The sequence below is a fragment of the Sphaerodactylus townsendi genome, linkage group LG06 (genome assembly GCF_021028975.2).
Source record: "Sphaerodactylus townsendi isolate TG3544 linkage group LG06, MPM_Stown_v2.3, whole genome shotgun sequence".
NCBI lineage: Eukaryota > Metazoa > Chordata > Lepidosauria > Squamata > Sphaerodactylidae > Sphaerodactylus > Sphaerodactylus townsendi.
Genome location: NC_059430.1, coordinates 14,910,366 through 14,930,075, shown reverse-complemented (window position 1 = coordinate 14,930,075; position 19,710 = coordinate 14,910,366). Strand labels below are relative to the sequence as shown.

The window sequence follows — 19,710 nt, the reverse complement described above, 5'->3', positions numbered from 1 at the left end:
GACTTCTTGATTTTAAATAAAACTTGATTTTAAATAAAAATCTGAAATGGGTTTTTTTAAAATATTTCACCTAAAGTACCCATCCCCCCCCCCAATCTGACATCTTCAGTGACAAATAGCAAATCCTGGCTTACAGTGGCCATCGTCTGCCCTTGAGAAAACCACCCCTGATTTCAGTGCGCAGGAGCTCTGTGTGAGAAGTTGAATGCTTGACCGCTTCAGTTTTCATCTAAAGCACACCCCTAGTTTTCGTTTTCGTTTTTCACCATTTCGCTGACCAACACTTACCGCTTAATTTGGTCAGTTGACCCATTCGTTGCCTAACGCATCCGGCAGGGCGACCTTATATTAATCCCTTGTTAACATCTTAGATGAGCAACTTTGAAAAGGGGAAAAGAACCCCAAACCGCCCCAGGTCTAAAAAGGGCCCGTTTCAAATGTCACGGCTTCAAAGGCAGGGTGAAAAATAAACCCCCCTCCAGATTTTCTCACCTGGCCTCAACTTCTTCTCCCGGCCCGGCCCTTCTCTCTTCCTCCTCAACTTAGCCAGTCAGCACTGCTGAGAAAATACGGAGTGGTGTTTTTGTTTTCGTTCTTTTTTTCTTTCTCATTTAATTTTATGTACTACAGAGAACAGTGTCGTCTTGTGGCCGTTCTCGTAGACTGTGTTGGTTTAACAAGCGTCCAATCCTTTTGTCTTTGTTGTTTTTTTTTTGTCTTTCCCGCCCCCTGTCCCCTTGTTCCCACAGGCTGTGCGTTTGTCACGTTTTCGACAAGGGCAATGGCACAGAATGCAATCAAAGCCATGCACCAGTCTCAGACCATGGAGGTACAGTACTGTATCATCTGCCCTTCTTTGTTTCCTTTGTGCAAATGATCGGGAATGGTTTCGGCCCATGCTCTGCCGGAGATGATCAGACGCATGACGATCACAGACTTTTAAAACTTCCGCCCAATTTGCCTTTTCTCTCTCTCTCTCTCTCTGACATCCTCTCAGCTCCATCTCGGTGACATTTCCTTCCCTTAATTGCCTGCGAACATGAGGATGATCTCCCTGTTGTGATTTCGCAATATGGTGGCATTCAGCGGGAAAATAAAATAATGTGCGGAAATGCCACTTTGCCATCTGGCGGAAAGTACGCACTTGATCCGTTGGATTATCCTTTTTTTAACAATTCCAAAACAATCTGGGCTCGGCGGGGCCCCAGTTGTAAATTCGAACTGGCCCGACGACGTGGAGAAGGGCAGATGGTTTTCTGCATACGAACGTCTATTATGCCGAATAGCCCATAAAAATTCAAATTATGTCCGAATACAATGAACTGCTAGGCAATTCGTGCAAGAGCGGACTTCCATTCCCCTTTCAGTTCATACTTACAGGAACCCCAATATTTAAATTGGCTCCCCTGGTAAGGGTAATCTATATATATTTCAGTCTGTGATTTTTGTCATGGTCTTTCTGAATTTTGCACAAAAAAGCCCCACAAGTCAACTTTTGTCTTATTCTGGCTCTTCTAATTTAATCATTTGACAGTGCATGTGAAATTGTATTATGTATACTGTATCTGTGTATTGATTATTTCCTCTAAAGCGGCATTTTGATGTATATTGTGTTTCTTGCTTTTTTTTAACAGATATTCTCTGTATTCTCTTTTCTTTTGAAACGAGGATCATTCAGCTTTCTTCAATAATATTTTCCCCCTTTGAAATGCTCTCGTCTCCCAAAGCATGCTGGGTACTAACCCCCCCCCCCGCCATTGTGTCCTTGAACTGCTTTGTGTAACCAGCAAAGACAAAATTACGACGATAAAACTGCATGCAAATGTCACTGTCTTCTGTATTCTCCAGAAATATTGATACTGGCATTGCAAAGCTATTGCCTTTCCAATTGCTCCTGACTTTAGTTGAGATTATTTTGATATTTTATAATCCGTGTTTTTTTTTCTTTCCAGTGCTATCCATTGTTTAGGCATTCAGACAATGCTTTGTTAGGTGGGACTGTACCCCAGAAAGAACCCCCAATTTCCTTCACAAGCAATTGCTGTTTAAATGTACCTTTGTATGCACACGTTGATGAAAACATACCTTTAAACAAAAACTCTTTGCAGTCACTAAAACACACCTGCTATTTTTTTTTCTGCCCGTGCCATGCCCGTTTCAATATCAGCAAGCCCGCTTTATGTTTTGCTTCAAGAGAAAAGTATTTAATATCCCCAGGTATTTTCTTTTATCTAATATAATGGATTTTTGTTACAAAAAGAGTTCCGTCTTATTTTAGGGCCAGCATATACATCATAGAATTCTGTGTTTGGAATCGTAAACCTAAAAATGCTCCATGTGGGGAGAGGCGTTGTGGATCCCAGAACCTTGTGCTTGCAAGGAGTGGCTACCCCTTCTCCCCTCACTGGACCTTTCCCCACTTACCTTAAGCCCGCTTCTTTCTCCTCAAGTAAATTAGGGGTCCCCTACACTCCCAAGTCGAGGTGGCGACAGGCGCAGCCACCCGGCAGCTGCCCGTTCAGCCAGCGCCCCCCCCCTCAGCCGCACGCGGCATCCCTGGCGCTGGAAGCGGCAGCCTTTTGACTTCGATGGCGCGCAGAGCATGGGGGGGATCGTAGAGAGTGGGGAAAGGCCCTCTGACTTCCCTAATCAGAATGGGCACCTGGTCCTGCTTTAACCTCCAGTGGGGGGCGGGGAGCAGATACGGTATCTGTCTTTTCCCCCTAAAATGTACAAAGCAGTCGCTGGTGCCTTTATTTAAAATAATCAGTTCTTTCCAGCCACATAGCTTTCAGCATAGCTTGCACCAGTCAACCAGTCAGCCAGCCTACAACAGAAAGGGGGTTTGGAAGACTGTTGACGTTCCAGGACACACACCACCCCCCCGGTACATCATTTGCACGTTTTGCACATGAACTCAAAACAGGGAGTGTTATACATGGTCACGCAGAATAATGGTCAATTTGAGACACAGAGTCACCACGAGGCCCGAAGTGAATGGTGAACAGTGCTGAAATTTGACCAGATGTTTTGCTGGCAAAAACCAACAAATCAGAATGGAGCAAGTAGACCGTATAGTCTCGGCGTGGCCAACCTATGGTGCTCCAGATGTTTTTGTTATGGACTACAATTCCGTCAGCCCAGTTGGCCATGCTGGCAAGGGCTGATGGGAGTTGTAGTATGTGAACATCTGGAGCACCACAGGTTGGCCACCCCTGATTAATATGAACTGTCACCTTTCCGTGTCTGTGCAGCGTTTGAGCTAGGGTTGGTCCCCTGCGACAGAGATCAGCTGAAAATCTCAGGGGACAGAGATCAGCTCACCTGGAGAAAGCGGCCGCTTTGGGAGGTGGATTTCGTGGCATTATACCCCACGGAAATCCTTCCCCTCCCTTCCCCAAACTCTTCCCTCCCCTAGGCTTCCATCCCCCAAATCTCCAGAGCTGGCAACCGTACCTGGCAGTTAAGTTCCCCGATTTCCATCAACCCTTGGGAGAACCTGTCCATAACCAAATCGGTGGACGTAGGCCCAAGATTGGTTCTCGTGTGCCTTTCCAAAGAGAGACGGGGTCGAATCCTGCCAGCTTTTCCACTCTCCCAGATCTCTGCTGAATGCATCTCATGTCTGTGTGGCTTTTTGTTCACTTAGGTCTCACAGGTAATAATTCAGGGCCATCAAGCTACAGTCAACTTAGGGTGCTCCTCATAGGGTTTTCAATGCAGGTGATGAGCAGAGGTGGTTTACCATTACCTTCACCTGCACTTCAGTCCTGGTTTTCCTTGGTGTTCACCCACCTGTGTACTAACCACAGCCAACCTTGCTTAGGCCCCTTCCGCACACGCAAAATAATGCATTTTCAAACCACTTTCACAACTGTTTGCAAGTGGATTTTGCTATTCCGCACAGCTTCAAAGAGCATTAAAAGCAGTTTGAAAGTGCATTATTCTGCACGTGCGGAAGGACCCTTAGTTTCCAAGCTCTGGCAAACTCAAGCCAATTGGGGCTATTCAGACTGCTACAGGTCTCAAGACCACCAGAATAACCCTCCTCCCTCCTGGACCAGTGGAAAAGCTAGTACAGTTGTACTCATAAGTTTATTCGTGTAGATCTGATCTATGGCTGAAGATTTTTTTTTTTGAAGGTCATACTCAAGTGTCTGTAGTTGCTTTCTTAGTTGTTTCAGATATAGGCATGAATCTTTCAAGAATAATTATTACTTTGAAAAGTAGCATTAGTACAGGAATAAAAAGTTCAGCGGTGAGAGAGAAAAAAATTAATGAGAGATGTTGAAATGAAATAGGAACATGCCTGTCATTTTAACATAGCAAACACAGTAGGGGAAGGAGAGTATATTGATTTAGGTCAATTCACTCTTATGTTTCCTCCTTATTGGTTCTGTGTCAATGTTGTTATGGTAATGAAGTGATTTTCAGTAGCTAATATGAAATCTGGAGACTCGGCCAGAAGCCATAATGCCCCTGAGTCCTTTGATTTTAAGTGTAATGTAAAGGAAACACTTTTTCAGCTACAGATTATGTACTATGTAATCAGGTTTCAATCGAAACGGCGATACTGTTTTCGCCCTCTCCAATTTCCTTAGCTTCACTTCTTAATCAGAGTCTGGAGCAGCAGTGGCGTAGTGGTTAGGAGCAAGTGCACTCTAATCTGGGGAACTCGGTTTGATTCCCTGCTCTGCCACTTGAGCTATGCGGGCTTATCAGGTGAACCAGATTAGCTTGTGTACTCCCACACATGCCAGCTGGGTGACCTTGGGCTAGTCACAGCTTTTCCAAGCTCTCTCAGCCCCACCCACCTCACAGGGTGTTTGTTGTGGGGGGGGGAAGGGAAAAGAGACTGTAAGCCCCTTTGAGTCTCCTTACAGGAGAGAAAGGGGGGCTATAAATCCAAACTCTTCTTCTTCTCTTCTAAGACTCATTTTCAATGTGAAAATCCCAATCCAAAATGATGGGGGGAAAGCAAATGTCCCGTTCCCCCCCCCCCCCCGTTTCATAGTGCTATTTACATTTCTAGCTTCATATCTATATTTTAGTACGTTGTGATCATATCATATTTGAACCTCATTTGTATATATGTATGAGGTTATGCACAAACACTGGATTCGATGGAGACGCTAATTTTATTTATGTATAGAAAACGGGGAACAAATTAGTTACAAAAATTGTCAGTTCTGGTCTCATATGAAGCCACTTTGGTCTACGCGATTTCAATCTTCACGATGTTTTGTTTGCTTGAAATTGCAGCACTGATGAAATATGAAACAGACAGAAGCACAAAAAAAAATCCCCTGCAAGAATTATAGATTCATAAAGTGCTACAATATTGTTTATACAATTTACTGCCAGTTAAGCATTCATAAATACAATATCGGCTGTCAACGGAGCTCACGGTGGCAAGGCCGTGAATTGGAACCACTATCTCATTTTCCTGTCCTTGAAATTTATTTCTGCTCCGTTTTGAGAGGTATTTTAAGAGTTTCATGTGTGCGCTGGGAACGTGCCGCATAGTTTTTTTAGTTCTCTGAATTACTATGTGGAACTGGATCCCCATCGCTCACGTTGCCAGGTCTACCATTCTAGCCTCTCTTGATTTTTTTTCCCTAAAGACCATAATAAGAACCTCTCTCTCTTTTTTATTGAGTTAAAATTTCAAATTATGTGTAGGAGGCAATTCCACAGAACGATACCTTATTTATAAGCATCTTTGTCTGATTTTTACTTGCCCTCCCCAAAGGAAAGACCTCTTCCCCACCCCCCACTTCATTAAACCATCCCAAGCTCTAGAGAAAGAAAGAGCCATCAAAACCAATCGGTGTTGCAGTGTAGAATTCACTGGCCCCCCCCCCCCCCCCATCCATTTCTAAACATGATTGTTGGAAAACCAGCATTCTGATCATCGGCCACATGCAAGACAGATCCTTATTTCAGTTTATTTCATAAGTTTTGATCGTATAATGTCTGATGACCCTTTAGAGAAAAGTTTGCATCGATTTGTGAATGAGTGTCTTCGTGTCTGTGGTGAAAAGAATTGAATGAGCCCGTAGCTAAGCAAGCTTACTTGAAAGAAAAACCCACGGAGAGCCTTGGGCATTACTCGCCAGTAGAAGTGCTTAGGCTTGCAGCCGTAAAGTTGTAAAAGGGATCACAGTCAAACCCCATCCAAATCTGATGCAGTCCCTAAAGAAAAAGGAGAATAATTTCAGTTTTAAGATATTCTTAGCCACAATCTTATCACTGGGCTCAGAGGTCAAATCCATTGAAGTCAATGGGTGAGAGAAGTCTGCAAAAGATTACACTACAAAATTGCTGGGGGGGGGAACTGTTCACTTAAAGCAAACCATGATTTATTTCAATGTCTGAAGTCATCGTTTGCGTAAACTTAATGTGTTTTTTTAACAAACGTGCATTGTAATCCTGTGCAGACTTGCTCTCTTCTCAGCAACATTGTTTTCAAAGGATTTGGAAGGGTGTAACTCTGTTTAGGATGACACCATAGGTAGCAAACCCTGGTTTGCACATAAACCTTGGTTTGTCTTAACTGACTGAGCAGAACATGATCTGTATCCTGCCATCTCCTTAGCAAGTTGACTTAAATAGGTGGGACGGTGCTACGCCACAAACTGCAGTTTGGGGATTTGGATGTCACAACAAACCACAAATGGTTGGTAACCAGCTGCAAACTGTGCTTTGAAATACCACTATTGTGACAGGCCTGCTTGTCGGTCTGTCTGCATTCAGTCATCATGAATAACTGATCAAATTGCCTTTGGGTTATCTTGATATCTGAATGTAGCCTCAGTGTTAAAATGGATCTGGGAATGGGATTAAATATTGATGGACAAGTCTTCGTAGAAGTGGCCATCTTGCCACTAATTTTCTAGCAGAAGAAAACCAGTTATGGTTTTGATTCTTCCCATTTATAAGCCCTTTTCTGATGTTACAGTTGCATCTACCAGGAGCCAACCATCTGTGCATATCAGGAGGACTGTGAGTAGTATTCACTCCTGGGATGTGCAGTTGGAGAGCCTTGAATGCAATTTTGGAAAGGTCTCCAGACTATCCGTATGCAGAGACAGAAAGAAGGGTGCCAAAACAAAGTTTGTCCAATTCCTTGAATTCACATATGGATTCCTCTCTTCCAAGACATCCCTATACCATCAGATTATCTTGAATCACCTAGATTAGAAATGACTGAAAATGGCACGGTGCTTCAGAATGGAACAGTGCATAGAAATACAGGAAATTTTATTTATTTATTTATTTATTTATTTATTGTTTCGATTTATAAACCGCCCCATCCCCTGGGGGCTAACTTGTCCATAACTTCAAGGACTTTTCCTGAGGAATTGAAAGAGGCAGTGGTGAGACCGCTCTTAAAGTAGTCATCTCTGGATCCTTCAGATCCTGCCAACTACTGCCCTGTATCACATTTATGTTTTCTGGGCAAGGTAGTGGAGACAGTGGTGGTGGAGCAACTCCAGACCTTTCTGGAGGATGCATCTATCCTGGGTCCATTTTAGTCCTGTTTCCATGATGGCCATAGGATGGAGATGGAGATGGCTGCCCTCACGGGCAGTCTCCAGAGACACCTAGGCCCTTTCCGCACAGGCCGAATACAGCGTTCTGGGAAAGGCAAAAACGCTGTCCTCAGGGAGCTGTTCGCACAGGGGTTAGGTCCTCAGGGAGTTGTTCGCACAACGCGAAGCCGCCGTTTTCCCACCTCGCTTCCCCAGCGAGGTTTTTGGAAAACGGCGGCTGGAAGGCGCCATCCCTCCCCCCTTTCCCCATCGACCTACCTTCTCTGCGACCGTCCGGTGCATTGCCTAGGCCTGGGAACATGCTCCCCCGTCCTGCGACTCTGGAGCGGTCGTGCAGGGCAGGGGGGGCATGTCCCCTGGCCTCGGCAATGCGCCGGACGGTCGCAGAGAAGGTACGTCGATCGGGTGACGGCGCAGCGTGGCGCCGTCGTCCCGGTAGTTTCTGGGACCATTCGTGCAAACGGTCCCTGGGGGGTTGGGTCGGCATCATGTATGCTAACCCAACCCCCACTGGGCCATGCGGAAACAGCCCTAGACTAAGGCAGATTGGTGCTGTAGTATTGTTAGATTTGATGGCAGTGTTCAGTTTGGTCAATCATGACATCTTGGTCCACCGCCTCACCCATGCTGGGATTCATGAGACAGCCTTACAGAAGCTGTGCGCTCCAGGGACAGAGGGGAGCAATTGGAGAGAGATCTCCAGCATACCATTTGTTGGTGTGTGGGGTCCCACAAGGGGTGATTCTCTCTCCAATATTGCTTAACATCTCTATGCGCCTTGTTCCAGGTTAATCCAGAGTTTCAGACTTGGGTGCTATCAGTATGCTGATAACACCCAACAGCTACTTCTGTTGATGGATGGTCATCCAGAAACCACCCTAGTTTGGGATGCCGTCTGGATGCTGTGGGAAAATGGTTAAAACAGAACCAAAGTCAATTTAAGACAGAGGCCCTGTGGCAAGGTCGGCACACAGTGATGGCACACAACTAGCACCTGCGCCGGCCGTCAACAGTCTCAGGGTGATACTTGACACTTCTTTATCCACAGATGCTTAAATCACTCGCGGGGCTGGCCAGGCTTCTTGTCTTCACCAGGCAAGGTTATTGGCGCCCTGTTTGTTTCAGTCAGACCTCGATACAGTGATCTATGCAGTGGTCACCTCCAGACTAGACTGTGATTTACGCAGTGCTACCCTTGGGTCTGCTTCAAAAACTCCAGCTCGTGCAACATGCAGCAGCTCGGGTACTCACAGGGACCCCGTGGTGAGCACTTACACAACCGCTGCTTTACCAGCTGCATCGGCTTTGAGTGGAGTATCGAATCAGATTCAAGGTTTTGGTGCTCACCTTTCAAGCCTTAAATGATCTGGGACCATCATATCCGCCAGACTGCTTCTCTCAATATGTCCCCCAATGGCCATGACGTTCAGTGAACAACAACTTGCTGGTGGTCCCTGGTCCAAAAGAGACCTGCTGGCCTCAACCAGGGCCATGGCTTTCTTGGCCCTGGCCCTCACCTGGTGGAACACTCTTTCTAATGAGACCCAGGCCCTCTGTCTGATCGTGTCTCTCGTGTACTCTGTCTCTGTCCCTAACCTGGGATTTATGTGTTTTGCCCTCTAGCCTTTTGTAGACACTATCAGACTCCCTGGTCTGATCCAGCAGGCTAGTTCTTATGTTCTTATGGTGCAGGTCCTCAAGGCCTGTAAGACAGAGCTGTTCCATCAGGCATATGGTTGAGGCCACTACGGGGGTACCACCTAAGAGGCCTCCCTCTTCTCTAACCCCTTCTTTCTCCCCTCAGTGCAGTTTTAGTAAGGTTAGGATAGGACTATTTATTGTAAAATACAGCACTCACCATCTTGGGTGTATGTTTTTGGGGGTTTTTTGTTTTTATTTTACAACTTGGGCCTAAATTGGAAAGTGTTGTTATGTCAATAAACCCAATAAACAAATAAATAAATTCCAATCACTTCTGAGGAGCAAGTTACATAAAGGCCTTGATCCAGAGGACATCAGCCATACTTTAGGTCCTGCTCTGTGGAAACTATATGTACTTGCTACCTTCATTTTCAGAGGCTCTGTGTGTTTAGATTGGAGCCCCAAAAGACTATAGGTCAGTGATGGCGAACCTTTTCGAGACCGAGTGCCTAAACTGCAACCCCAAACCCACTTATTTATTGCAAAGTGCCAACACCACAATTTAACCTGAATACTGAGGTTTTAGTTTAGAAAAAAACTGTCGGTTCAGAGGCGTTTGTTACTCGGGAGGAAGCTTGGTGGTAGTCAGTGGCTTGGCTTTGAAGCAACTGAGCAACTCTTCCAATGGGTGAATCACGACCCTAGGAGGGTTTACTCAGAAGCAAGCCCCATTGCCAGCAACCGAGCTTACTCCCAGGTAAAGGATCGCGCTTTAGTTCTTGGCATGAAAATCAGTGGGGTTTAACAGCGCTTAACAGGGTTACCTCCACTGCTTCCCCAAAACTAGGTCTTAGATTTGATGCTAATAATCGAGCCCAGTGGCCCAAGCCAGCCTAGGTGTGGGGGGGAGGCACTCTGTTTGCGTGTGCCCACAGAGAGGGCTCCGAGTGCCACCTCTGGCACCTGTGCCATAGGTTCGCCACCACTGCTATAGGTATAGCCTCCATGCCTTTACAATCAGGTAAATCTTAATGTTAGGCATACAGTTGTGTGACTTCTTATCCCAAGCACCAGACTCATACTTTTGCAACTTCCAGTGTAGTAGGGGAGAAGACCGTTGCGTCTCCTCCCACTTTTTCTTTCCACAGACCTGCCCCTCCTCCATCACTTTCAGTGGGACACACCTGGGGCTTAACCCCCAAAGCAGATATGGATGGGGAAGGGGCACAGATGAGTACAGAGAGGACCAAAGATGTCTTCTTTGCTGGTGCACCTTGAGATTGAAAGGTGTGCGTCTAGTATCCAGAGTAAAGTACGGAAACTGTGCTTGTATAGCTCCCATTTGTTTCAGTCGTATCCATAGAAGTTCTCCATAGCCCATATTTTGCTTGAACAATCACTTGCTAAATAGTCTTGCTTGGAATCAGTAATGTCCCAGGAAGAGTAGTGGGGCTTGGAAATTAATGTGAAAAGAAAGGAGACATTTTGGAGCGTTGCGCAGCTTGGGTTTCCTGCCTTTCCAGTGTCCTGCCATTATTAAAAACTAACAAAAATCATAAAAACATAAAAATCATAAAATAATACTTTCAAAAACCCTGCTTTATTTTATATGCGGAAAGGATGTTGTCAGTGCTATCCTGAGCAGACTTATGCCCTTCTAAGCCCATTGACTTCAGTGGATATAGAAGTGTGTAACTCGCACTGTAAAAGATGTTAAAATTGAAGGTAGGATGGAATAACACAAGATGTTTACACTGTAGCCCCGCCCCCCAACCCCCCACTTTTCTGCAATATCAAAACGCACCTTTACATGAGTCAATTATAATAGGACAATTTCCAGCGGCTGGAAGGGGAGAAATTCCTCTGGACGAGACTCATGCAAATGTGTTGCTAGAGTGATTACCTCCCCCCCATCTGTCCAATCACAGGGCTGTTCTTCACCAATAGTCGTGAAATTTGCTGATACCCAAAAGGACAAGGAGCAGAGACGTTTACAACAGCAGTTGGCGCAACAGATGCAACAACTCAACACTGCCACCTGGGGGAATCTCACAGGCCTTGGAGGACTGACGCCACAGTACCTGGCTGTAAGTAATCATCAGATTTGATTACGGAGTACTTTCGAAGCACGCCGCGATATTTGTCTTAGCAGTTTAAGGCTAGCGGTTCGTTAAATTGTCGTGTAAATTGATGACGCCGAGTTACAGATGCTTTGGGGGGGATTAACTGGAAGACATGCTAGATGATTCGGGAAAGGTTTCCAGTCCTTTGCTTTGCCACAGATCAGCTGTGAGGGGTGAGCATTATTTGAATCAGGACTATGGGACTAAGCAGTTGTGGGACTAACCAGTAGTCATTTCTTCTCCCACTCTCAAAAAATCCCCTAAACCTACCTGTATGTTTCCCCTGGTGATGGTATGGGGGGGGGGGGGCACTGAAAATCTGGAAGACGAAGCAGGAGAAATGTTTTAGTTCCTCTGTTCTGGAACACAGTACAGAGCTGAACTGGGAACCCCTGATGGCAACTGTTTATTGAAGACACACTGGAAATCTTTGGCCCCTTCCACACATGCAGAATAATGCACTTTCAATCCACTTTCAATGCACTTTGCAGCTGGATTTTACTGTGCGGAATAGCAAAACCCACTTGCAAACCATTGTGAAAGTGAATTAAAAGTACGCTTTTCTGCATGTGCGGAAGGGACCTTTGTTTGTGGATCTTGCACCGTCTTCTATAGTTAGTCCAACATAGCACTGTATTGGAGCAAGGACTGGGAAGGAGGCGGATTTTGGGGGAAATGACGCATTTCACAAAATTGTAAGTAGACAGCTACTATGTATAGCTTGCAGAAACTAGAGGCTTTTCTGCGTTTGCATTTTCCTCACTTCTGAGTTCCTGTTTCTTTTGCGGGGAGGGTTTCGCTTCTGCACAAGTTTTTCTCCCTCTTGTGGTCAGTTCAGTATAACACAAGATTAAACCTGGCATGAAAACCTGCAGTTTAAATTGTGAGGGACCTGCTCTTGATTTAAACCTGTCTTATATTCAAACCAGAACATTTTTAAAGTGAGTTAATTTTATCAGGAACTGATAGATTTTTGGGGGGACTTCGAAAAGAACATGTAAAATGCATTGGGGGGGGGGGAAATGTTGAAGAAAAATTGGCTTACGTTCTTTTCGTAATACATAAGAACATAAGAAAGAGCCTGCTGGATCGGACCGGAGTCCATCCAGTCCAGGACTCTGCTACTCGCCGTGGCCCACCAGGTGCCTTTGGGAGCTCACATGCAGGAGGTGAAAGCAATGGCCTTCTGCTGCTGCTGCTGCTGCTCCCGAGCACCTGGTCTGCGAAGGCATTTGCAATTTCAGATCAAGGAGGATCAAGATTGGTCTTTTCCTTCATAAATCTGTCCAAGCCCCTTTTAAAGCGATCCAGGTTAGTGGCCATCACCACCTCCTGTGGCAGCATGTTCCAATACATTCAGTATACGCATAGGGACAGTGGTGGTATTCAAATAATTTAAATACAAATATAAATAAAATAATTTAAATACATTCAAACACACCTCTGAACTCTTAATTATTTGAATGTATTCAGTGCCCCCTCCCAAAGTATCCCCTTTAAATAAAATGGGCTCTACTTTTAACATTTGAGGTATGACATTATTATTATTATTATATTATTATTTTATTAAACTTCTATACCGCCCTTCCTCAAAGGGCTCAGGGCGGTGTCCATCAATTATATAAAAACAGTTAAAATCCATTCCACATTCATCCCAGTTAAAACCATATATAAATTATAAAAATTCAGATGGCGATTAAAATTGTTTCCCCCTCCCCATTCTTGCACCCACGGAGGCCAGATATTTGTCACAGAAGTGTGGTGTTATCCCGGCTGGCCAAATGCCTGGCGGAACAGGTCCGTTTTACAGGCCCGCAGGGCCCTGATCTCACCTGGGAGCCTGTTCCACCAGGTAGGGGCCAGGGCCGTAAAAGCCCTGGCCCTTGTGGAAGCCAGCTGGACCACTTTGGGGCCAGGAATCACCAGAAGGTCCGCCTCCGAGGAGCGGAGGGGCCTAGCAGGGCGATATAGGGATAAATAGCATAACGAATGACAAATGCATGAATATGTAAACACCATAATACATAAACTAATGATTGTGCACGAACGGAGGATTTCTTTGTACACCGTGTTTTTCTCTTGACTATCCAACTGGATGTCTGTCAAAAGAAAAGCTGGTGTAAGAAAGGTCAGGGTTGACTTTGATACAGACTGCGGCAGACAGGATTAGATCAAGCGCTCTGCTATAGATCTAAGGCTTCGCATACTTTGTGCTTTAAAGGGAAAACACACACACACACACACACACACACACGCTATGAAATAAACAACGTTCTGTGTCCCAGATAAGCAGCCTTTATAAAATATGCATGTTTTTATTTATTTATTTGTCTCATCAAACTTATATGTCGCTCTCCCCCATAGGTCTCAGAGTGCCTTACATTCAAGATTAAAATAAAATACATTAATAAAATACATTAAATACATTAAAATAAAATACAGTAAAGTACAATACAGTAAACCTTAGGGTACTGGATTTTTGCATTGAGATTCCTTCTTTGATATAATAACGTACTCTGCTTTTGCAAATCTGGCTTCTCAGCTTTCACCAGGCAGTCATTTCTCTGCCTTCAGGACTAGAAACTTGCTCTTAAACAGAAGCGCAAAGGTGGGGATACAGTCAACATACAGAGCAGACCTGGAGTCCAGTTGGGATCCCCGTTAAAGGGCAGTTATTTCAGAAGGAGATTGATCTTGTGTTTGATTCCTTTATGGTCCTCTCCTCTCGCCATAAGAACATAAGATGTGTCCTTCTAGATGAGACCGGTGGTCCATCTAGTCCCGTGGTGGTGAACCTTTGGCACTCCAGATGTTATGGACTACAATTCCCACCAGCCCCTGCCAGCATGGTCAATTGGCGATGCTGGCAGGGGTTGATGGGAATTGTAGTCCATAACATCTGGAGTGCCAAAGGTTCACCACCACTGATCTAGTCCAAGATCCTGTTTCAATACACCCGCACCCCAAGACGGCTCTGCAAATACGAACTTACTGCAGGTCCCTGGCTCGAAAAACGTCCCACTCTCCTCAACTAGGGGCCAGAGATGAAAAGGCTCTGGGGAATACTCTGGTTGATTCTAAACAGGGCAAAATGTAACAGGTGTAGGATGCTATATAAACTGTTGGGGGGGGGGGGACTTTGCATAGGTCCCATTCCCAAAACGAGTCTGCTCCATTTTATTTCTCTCAACCTGGGATTTTTGAAAATTGCTAAAAAAAAAAACCCCTTCTACCGTGCCACCCATGGTCAGGGAGAATCCTCCAGCCATTGCAAGGAGGCCCCTGAAGTTACACATGCGCAGCTATGCAGGTACAGCCAATCGTTTTGTGGGATGATCCGCATGGCTGCGGGGACTTGTTGCTGCCGGCCTGCATAGAAATGCACGTGTTGCAAGAATTTTGGTTTTTTTAAGAAGCGTTTTTATGCAAAGGCGCGAAAGCAACCAGGATTGTTTCCAGGGGCACCAATCACTGCTTGCATGGCATGCATGTGAGCGGGAAAAAGGAAAACGGGTTCCTTTATAATGACCGCAACCTGTGATACATTTGCTGTGCGGAATCGACCTCTGCCAAATGATCTGCTTCAATTCCATAGGGCCCCTGGGACAGAGCCGTCCCACCAGGCCTATGGCTGAGGGCAGCAACGGCTTCCAACTTAATTAGCCTCCCTTTCCCTGTCCCTTATTTTCCTTTATTTCCCCCTCCCCTTCTTGTAGGTTATTGTTCATTTTTTTCTTCATTTTCCGTTATTCCTTTCTGATTAGGTTTTAACCAATTGGTTAGGGTGCGGCCATATTGATAGGGTATTCATTTTGTTATTGCACAACGTGATTGTCACAAGCTGCCCTGGGCCCATTGATGGAGAAGGTCAGCCTGTCGATCAAATAAATAGGAATAATAATAATTCACACAGAAGCCAACCAGTCGCCCTGGAGGTCTATCAGACAGCGCATAGAGACCAAGGTCTTCTCTAATGCAGCTTTCCAACGTCAGCTTTCAGAGCTTTGCTGCCTCTGAATATGAAGATTTAGTTAGCTGCCAAGGATAGAGCTCTATACTAATCTTTCTAACGTCCTCTTAAAATCATATATGCTCACGGCCATCACTATCCCCCCTTGGCAATGAATTCTACAGTGTAATGACTTGTTGAGTAAAGAAATATCTCTTTTTGTCCATCCTGAATCGATTCCAAATTAGGTTAATTGGGTACCCTTGAGTTACATGTCTAGGCACTGTTTGGAACACAGAAGATGGCCCCTTATGCTTTTATAGTCAGGTGTAGCTGCAGCAGAAAAATGGTTTGGCAGTATCTTTTAGAGCAGTGATTCCCAACCAGGGTTCCGTAGTACCCTGGGGTACCATGAGCACGTCCCAGGGGTACCATGACAATGCTACCGCTGACCCCTCCACCAGAATCAAATGGATTTTGAAGTGAGGGTGGGGTGGGGTTGGAAGCCTCATGGGCTCCCTTCAAACATTGAAAAACAGCATTGTTTTATTTGCCTAAATTTGGTGTGGATTGCTCTCCCTTTAAATCCCCCCAATCCGTGTCGAATTTAGGCAGACAAACAACGTGGTCGTCAATGCTCCTTTCCCTCCCCTCCCCCTGCTTGCCGCTCCCCCCACCTAAGGCCAAAAACAGGAAAACCCTAAAAAAATGCAAAAAAATTAAATGAACTTCAAGGGCACCCTGAAATATGAAGAGCGAGATCAAGGGTACCGTGACGTTGAAAAGGTTGGGAAACACTGTTTTAGAGGGATGAATGTTTTAATTGGTCGAGGAGGCAGTTTCCCCATGAAGAGCTTCGTGAACCTGGGAAGCCACTGTGAAATACTGGTCCGATATAAAATGGTTCCCAGCTAGCCCTTCCATGACTTTATACATCTCATAAGAGAAGTACAATAGTCCCAGTTGTGTGGGATTTTACAACCCTTAGTAAATTGTTCGGCACAGAGTAGAACTGTCAGACAAGATGAAATGTCTGGAAGGTCGATAAATCACGTGAATGCTTCATTCTTCATATGACTCACTGGGGGCTGGTTCACACATGCGCAAGTCTTGCTTGAAGGCCGGAAGCAGTATGTGTGATTGGTCTCCATTTGGAAAAAAAAGTATTGCAAGCAAAATTTCCCCACAAATATTTTCTCTGGGTCCATTCAGACATGCAGGTTTATCACTTTGGCGTTGCAGCGTCACGCATGTGTGAATAAGCAGAATGCTTGACCTGTTTTCACTCGACAGGCAGTGCTTTCTGTTATTGTGAACATTCCACTTGGCATATTTACACATGCAGATAAACATTGGATGTTGTTTGCAGTCATCAGGTGGGGGTAGGCAGACATGTGTCAATCTCCTGATGACCGACAGTGGGTAATGTTCTTTGCTTTTGCGCTGCTTGGGGAAAATTCTTTCTTGTACTTGTGTTGACCTGTTCATCCATGCAAGTAATGTGTGTGAAAAAAAATCCACACGATTCTCTCACAAAACTTAAAAAATATTTCTTATTTTGATGAATAAGGGTACTGAATTTAGTGTTGTTCGTATCCCACCGCTGCCACCACTTGTAACAGTGGCTAGCACAGACCAAGCAAGCACACACCTAACGTTCCTCAGGATACTGAATTTAGTGTTGTTCGTATCCCACCTCTGCCACCACTTGTAACAGTGGCTAGCACAGACCAAGCAAGCACACACCTAAGGTTCCTCAGGAGTTCCCATCAGCCATAAGGTGTGTGCCCGCTTGGTCTACGCTAGCCACTGTTACACCACGACCATGTGCTTGTGTGAACTCAGCCCATTTGCTTCAGTATGCCTGGGTGAGGGCAGCCACTCGGGGATGAGAATGTGACCGGGCCCTCCTGCCCTTTAATTCGGCCTCCCCCTCCTAATTTTGTGGTAACGTGAACTCGGGCTCTTGTGTGAACGCACGGCCTCAAGCCGTGCCAGAGAAACGAGGCTGTGTGTTTTAAACGGGGAGGTGGAAAATGGGCTGTGATTGACGGAGATGAGTTATGGTAACCGTTAGAACTGCGGAGGGCGATGATTAGTCACGCTACGTTGGGCTGAAATAGATTTAACACCTGGCTGTTAAAAAGAGTAAATTGATTAATTGTTTTAAAGCAGCAATGTTATTGAGTTTCCCCAGTGTCTGTGTGTTTCTTAATAGAGATTAGACATTAATATGGATTTACAGCCTCGGCTCTGGGGACCTTCATTCCAACACCAGGCAGAAGCAAGAGACTGTATAAATGTAAAGGAAACTATAAGTATCCCAAATTTAATTTGATTCAGATAATTTTGCTTTAATCTTAACTTGGGGCGTGATTAACCTCATTAATGCTGTTGTTCTTGTTTGTTAATTTCGCAGCTTCTGCAGCAAGCCACCTCCTCCAGTAACTTGGGTGCCTTCAGCGGCATTCAACAAATGGCTGGTGAGTCGTGATTTTGTGAGGCTCGTCCACTTGGAAGGGTGTGGGGAGACCACGGCCACCCAGGCCAGAAAACCCACAACAACCAGTTGATTCCGGCCGTGTAAACCTTTGACAATACGGTGTGGGGAGAGACTCTCAGTCTGCTGTGAGGCGTTTTCAGCCCTCTGCCCTTTAACTGAAGAAGGTGTCTGAATCATAGAATCATAGAGTTGGAAGGGGCTAGACAAGCCATCTAGCCCAACTCCCTGCTCAGTGCAGGATCAGCCTAGACGCAGTGGTGGCGAACCTTTGGCACTCCAGATGTTATGGACTACAGTTCCCATCAGCCCCCGCCAGCACGGCCAATTGGCCATGCTAGCAGGGGCTGCTGGGAATTGTAGTCCATAACATCTGGAGTGCCAAAGGTTCGCCACCACAGGCCTAGAGCATCGCAGACAAGTGTTTGTCCGGCCGCTACAGGAAGTCTGCCAGTGAAGAGAAGTTCACCCCCTTCTAGGTAGCTGATTCCACTACGGAACAACTCTTACAGGAGCAGCAGTGGCGTAGGAGGTTAAGGGAAGGTGCATTCTGATCTGGAGGAACCGGGTTTGATTTCCCGCTCTGCCGCCTGAGCTGTGGAGGCTTATCTGGAAAATTCAATTAGCCTGTGCACTCCAACACATTCCAGCTGGGTGACCTTGGGCTAGTCACAGTTCTTCTGAGCTCTCTCAGCCCCACCTACCTCACAGGGTGTTTGTTGTGAGGGGGGAAGGGCAAGAAGATTGTCAGCCCCTTCGAGTCTCCTACAGGAGAGAAAGGGGGGATATAAATACAAACTCTTCTTATTATTATTGTAATCGTTTGTTTGTTTGTGTCCTAGTATCCAGTCAGAACCTTCCTGCCTGTAATTTAAACCCATTATTGCAAGTTCTGTCCTCCGCTGCCAATATGGACAGCTCCCTGCCCTCCTCTTAGTGACAGTCCTTCAAACACTTAAATACAGCAATTATGTCGTCCTCCCCACCCCCATCTCCTCTTCTCCACTCTAAACATTCCCAAACCCCTCAGCCTTTCCTAATCAAGCTTGGTCTCCAGGCCCCTGATCATCCTCTGGACTCCCCCCTTTCTGTCAACATCCTTTTTAAAGTGAGGCCTTCGGAACTGTACATATTACTCCAGGTGAGACCTGACCAATGCAGTGTACAGCAGGAATACGACACCTTGAGATTTGGATGTTGTGACTCTGTCGATACACCCCAGGATCACATTAGCTTTTTTTGTTGCTGCATCACACCAGCTGCTCCTATTTAATTTACTGTCCGCCCATGCCCCAAGATCTGCTGCGTGGTGGGTGCTCAGCCCTTTGGGTGGGGTTGAGAGTCTGCTCTGTTCAGTGGGGGGTTGCTCCAAGGAATGCTTTCTTAGGATTGCACTTTTCATCTGGATCCAACCGTATTTCTTTGGCAGAGCTGATTAGGTCTGGAAAACAGTGAATGGGTTTACCTGCACCCCACCCCATCATCCAGGTCCGAATTGACACAGCCCTGTGATTCAGAACAGAAAACTATTCAGGATCCCATATCCCAGGATGCTTTGTTTCAAGCGTCCTTTAAGCTCATCTGGAAAGTTTGAACAAAGTTGTGCCTCTACAATTTACAAGTTTGTTGTGTTCATTCTGAAGATTTTCAGGTGTACCCTTGAAATGTCTTATGTCACTACCTAAAAACAGAATGGAATATGTGAAAGGGTCCTTAATTTTCCTTGCTTTAGACTCTTTGCCGATTGTACCTGTTAACTGTTTTTCTTAAGAGCTTCAGAACTGTACGTTCTCAGAGTTGTTCCTTAAGACGTCGCAGGAGACCAACAGCAAGAGACCATTTCTGATCTCGAGCAAGAAATTTCCTCCAGTTCCAAGCAATCAAATTAATGACAACCTTGACTTATTTTCATAATAAGTAGGAGTTATTAAAAGCATCGTG

General features: G+C 45.5%; 1 protein-coding gene across 18 annotated transcripts in view; it reads left to right on the top strand.

Moving 5' to 3' along the window:
- Positions 1–19,710, top strand: part of CELF2 (CUGBP Elav-like family member 2) — a 482,791-nt gene that overhangs the window by 402,448 nt on the left and 60,633 nt on the right. For 12 of the 18 annotated variants that reach the window (XM_048499610.1, XM_048499608.1, XM_048499609.1 and 9 more), the window contains 3 exons: positions 750–829; positions 11,126–11,284; positions 17,689–17,752. In XM_048499610.1, the coding sequence (XP_048355567.1) occupies positions 750–829; positions 11,126–11,284; positions 17,689–17,752 (303 nt within the window). Of the gene's footprint in view, positions 1–749; positions 830–11,125; positions 11,285–17,487; positions 17,572–17,688; positions 17,753–19,710 lie in introns of all 18 variants that reach the window. The other 6 variants (XM_048499600.1, XM_048499601.1, XM_048499598.1 and 3 more) reach the window with 1 other exon arrangement.